This window comes from Papaver somniferum, chromosome 9, assembly GCF_003573695.1.
Source record: "Papaver somniferum cultivar HN1 chromosome 9, ASM357369v1, whole genome shotgun sequence".
Lineage (NCBI taxonomy): Eukaryota > Viridiplantae > Streptophyta > Magnoliopsida > Ranunculales > Papaveraceae > Papaver > Papaver somniferum.
In genome coordinates this window covers 141,760,535-141,764,543 of record NC_039366.1, presented here as the reverse complement: position 1 = coordinate 141,764,543, position 4,009 = coordinate 141,760,535, and the positions used below count along the sequence as shown (strand labels likewise).

At 36.8% G+C, this 4,009-nt stretch overlaps 1 protein-coding gene across 2 annotated transcripts; it reads left to right on the top strand.

Moving 5' to 3' along the window:
* Positions 1 to 1,993: 1,993 nt before the first annotated feature.
* LOC113308243 (peroxidase 44-like) lies at positions 1,994 to 3,587 on the top strand. 2 transcript variants are annotated; one of them, XM_026556720.1, is made up of 4 exons: positions 1,994 to 2,228; positions 2,337 to 2,516; positions 2,742 to 2,868; positions 3,007 to 3,587. In XM_026556720.1, the coding sequence occupies exons 1-4, from the start codon at positions 2,019 to 2,021 to the stop codon at positions 3,420 to 3,422; spliced, it is 933 nt and encodes a 310-aa protein (XP_026412505.1). In that variant the 5' UTR covers positions 1,994 to 2,018; the 3' UTR covers positions 3,423 to 3,587. The 2 variants fall into 2 exon arrangements, with proteins under 2 accessions (XP_026412505.1, XP_026412504.1); XM_026556719.1 differs by having other exon boundaries at positions 2,742 to 2,901.
* Positions 3,588 to 4,009: the final 422 nt, after the last annotated feature.

Genomic DNA, 4,009 nt, shown 5'->3' with positions numbered 1-4,009 from the left:
ATGTGATCCTGGTGTATACTTTTCCCACCGACCAAATTTACTCTTCCACCCTAGTGTAACACCACGGACTAAACTTAAATTTGGTCGTTTTTTTTTTTTGTCTTTGGTCTTTGGTTATGATCGCACCACTGCAGTTGCTCTTACCAACACTAATAGCAAGACCAAATCATCGGTATACCTATTTTTTTTCCTATTATAATATTGATAGTAATGATATTGGCTTTACACAAAAATGGCTTTGGACAAATTCCAAAGAACCAACTCAAATCCGACTACTTTTCCATCTGATTTCAAGTAGAACATATTTTATCATCTTGAAAAGGATACGCGTGACATGAGGATTTACGTAAGTACAGAGTTTGACATAGAAAAAGTTAACTTGTAGAGGCATAATTTTGTTTATTCTATGTGTGCAGATATGTGTTGGTGACTAGGTCTAAAGCCCTCAATATTCCTTCCCCAAAATGTCTATCAGGAAGGTTACAATTTGATGTGGGTTTGTGGTACCCACCGAGTCATGAAAGATAACTCGACTAATACAATTCGTGATTGCCTGGTCCTAAATTTTAGTTGAACAGTTTCCGATTTGACTTTTGTCTGCCGTCTGATTGGCCAAGTCATCGCTTTATTTTTAGTTGTATCGACTTATATAGGTGGAAGGACATAAAAGAAAAAAACCCTAAAGAAACCTAGCTTAATTGGGGCCATCGGAATTAATTGGGGGCCATGCATTAGAAGACAAAAAAGGTCACCAGAACCTAATTTGGACCACCCCTTATAAAAGTATTTTTTAAATGGCTAAAATGCCCCTAAATGATTAGAGTTAAAATTTAATTAATTAGTGATAATCTTAATTAATTAGTGATAATCTTACTTAATTAGAGTTTAATTATTTTTTTCTAGATTTTTTGTCTGCAATTTTTAGTCTAACTTTTTTTTTCTTTTTTGCCCAGATAGTATGAAAAATCGTCAAGGTATTAAAAATTTTCATTGACGACCCTCAACAGTCGTTAATGTTTAGACTGTTTAAGTGACGACTCTAAACTGTCGAAGATTCATTAATGTGGAAATGTACAACAGTTTTGGGTCGTCATAAAAATGATCAATTCCCTGACGACCCTTTGGAAGGGTCGTTACTGTTTTGGTTACAATGTGACGACTTAAACCGTCGTTAATCTCTAAATGAGTCGTTAGTGTATGACAGTTTAGAATCGTTATTGTTTTGATCATGATGTATATGACGACCCTAAACTGTCGTTAATGTCGGTGAAGGATCGTTAATGAGGGTCGTGACTTGAAAAAAAAATATTAATCAAGGATAAAATAGTATATTCATCTTCCGATTTTTACACTCCTGAAAAATAGGGGGACAAACAAAATTCCATGACCCCCGGTCAGAAACCATGGCCCCCAATTAAGATAGGTAAAGAAAGGGTATTGTACAAACTAGGAAGGAAAAAGCTGTACAGTATACACAGAACTGCCACCACACTCTAGGTGCAAATGCGATCCCCAGATACTGAGGAAGTAGCACTTTCAACAAAGATGATTTAGTTATCCAATTTTTGAACCCAAAAAGTTCAAGCCTCAGTAGCTCCAGCTGCAGTGCAGACACATGGGTTGTTTAGTAAATCGGGATCCCCTCAAACGAATTTTCTTTTTCTTCTGATTGATTGAGATTCAACTCGAAAAATATATGTCATTTTTTGAGTATCAAACTAAATGCAGGTGAATGTGATAGATCAAAAGTCTAACCCAGTTCCTGTCAGGTGGGGCACCGGGCAACCAATTTACTTCTTTTTTATTTATTTTTTGAAGGGTAACGAACTCATGATTAATTTGACTAACTCAATCATTAGTTTAAAAATTATGTAACGAACCGGTCTCTCGTGCAACCATTATCTTTGGGCTATTTTACTGAAAGTGGCTTTAAAATTTAAGTATATAAATAGAGAAGAGATGTTTGCATTTTATTCACTCAAAAACATTTTTCATCAAACTCAAATACAAATCCTAAAATGAAGAGTTTCGGAGTTGTCGTGTTTCTTCTTGCTTTACTTAACTTGAAAATCTGCCATGGTGCTTTGCAAACAGGTTTTTACGTTGGCAAGTGTGGAAGGCAGAATGTAGAATCCATCATCAGAAATGTTGTACGCCAAAGGTTTGCGAGGGACCCTACTATTGTTGCTGCACTCCTCCGAATGCAATTCCACGACTGTTTTGTTACGGTACATGTTTTAACATTCCCACAATATTTTGCCAATCCATTCTAGCTTGGACTATAATTGAAGTCCGAACTTGCATACTAATGGTAAACTTTGCATGGTCGTATAAAGGGGTGTGATGCGTCCCTGCTCCTGAATGGCCCTACAAGTGAAAAGACATCGCCTCCAAACTTAAGTGTGAGAGGCTATGACCTTATCGATCAGGCTAAAGCTGCAGTTGAGAGAGCTTGCCCAAGAGTCGTCTCATGCGCTGATATCATCGCCATCGCTACTAGAGATGCCGTCGCTTTGGTACGTATCATATTGCAAGTTTTATGTTAATTATGTTAGCCACGTGTTTACGTATCGATCAATCCCGCCAATTGGTTATGTGCACCTTGGGAACTGTCCAGAGGAGATGAACGATGGCAAAGATGTCGTGCTTACAGCAAAACGACTATAAATCGTCCCTTTCCATGCACAACAACAACAACAAAATAGTCCACTCTTTCCTGATATTACTCTTATACCGTGCAGGCTAAAGGGATAAATTACAGAGTACAAACAGGACGGAGAGATGGTTTGACTTCCCAAGCTAGAAATGTCAACCTCCCAGGTCCTTCAATTTCGGTCCCTTCTTCCATATCTTTCTTCGGCAGCAAAGGTTTCACTACTAGAGACATGGTTCTTCTCATTGGTACTAATTTCTGTCATTTTCATTCTATTTTTTTTTATCTTTCCAATTTGTTTAATATTTTGCCTTTCTTTCTGGGCTGCGGTTCTCCTTTCGTCTATGTTTTAGGCGGGGGGCATACTGTAGGGGTAGCGCATTGTTCGTTTTTCCAAGATCGGCTCTTCAATTTTAGAAACACAGGTAGACGCGATCCATCCATGAATGCCAATCTAGCTAATACATTGAGAGGAAGGTGTCCCAGAGGATCACCGGTCGACAACATAATCAATCTGGATCAAACCCCCCGTAGTTCTTTTGTCGTTGATAATGGTTATTACAGACAAATAAGAGCCGGAAAAGGAATTTTGGAAATCGATCAAGCCATGGCATTCCACCCTTCAACTAGATCAATCGTTTCTTCCTTGGCAAATAATGGGCGAACTTTCCAAACTCAATTTGGTGCAGCCATGATCAAAATGGGAGCTCTTCAAGTTCTTACCGGCAGGAATGGACAAATTCGAAGGACTTGTGGCGTCCGAAACTAGTCATCATTGTAATTTAAACAAAACTCATCTATCTGTGCATCTGTTTCCCCCAAGTGTGGGAGTAATGGACTTCTAAAATCCAGGTCTCCCTCAAAAAGACATAAAAAAAATTAGTGATATGTAATTTAATTTTAAACTTTATTCTTTATCGTATCATTTCTCTCACCTATTTATTTTATCACTCTAATTTAAAAAGTAATCGCGAAAAAGCTCTTAATTTCCGAAATATAAATCGGATTTCACTAAAATTTATATTTTCGAAAAGGATTCGAAAATCTCTTCAAAACAAGATTCATTATTGATATGAAATTCTAAAAGAAAAAAATTGTTTTAACCCAAGCCGAGTATACGTTATACACACTCAGGTGCAACTTAGTCAAAATTTATTTCATATAAAAATATCATTAGGCACCCAGGTGCAATTTGACCAAAATTTATTTTATATAAAAATATCATTATGCACCCAGGTGCAATTTGACCAAAATTTATTTAATATAAAAATACCATTATGCACACAAAATATTTTTCCTAAAAGAATCAAAAAAATATGCATGATGCACCCAGGTGGAACCTGGTCTAAAACTTAT

Bases quoted from the DNA above. Each gene is read 5' to 3' on its own strand.
- LOC113308243 (XM_026556719.1), top strand. From the start codon at position 2,019: ATGAAGAGTTTCGGAGTTGTCGTGTTTCTTCTTGCTTTACTTAACTTG. The intron at 2,229-2,336 runs GTACATGTTTTA...GGTCGTATAAAG, and splicing joins TCCACGACTGTTTTGTTACG to GGGTGTGATGCGTCCCTGCT. The intron at 2,517-2,741 runs GTACGTATCATA...TATACCGTGCAG, and splicing joins CTAGAGATGCCGTCGCTTTG to GCTAAAGGGATAAATTACAG.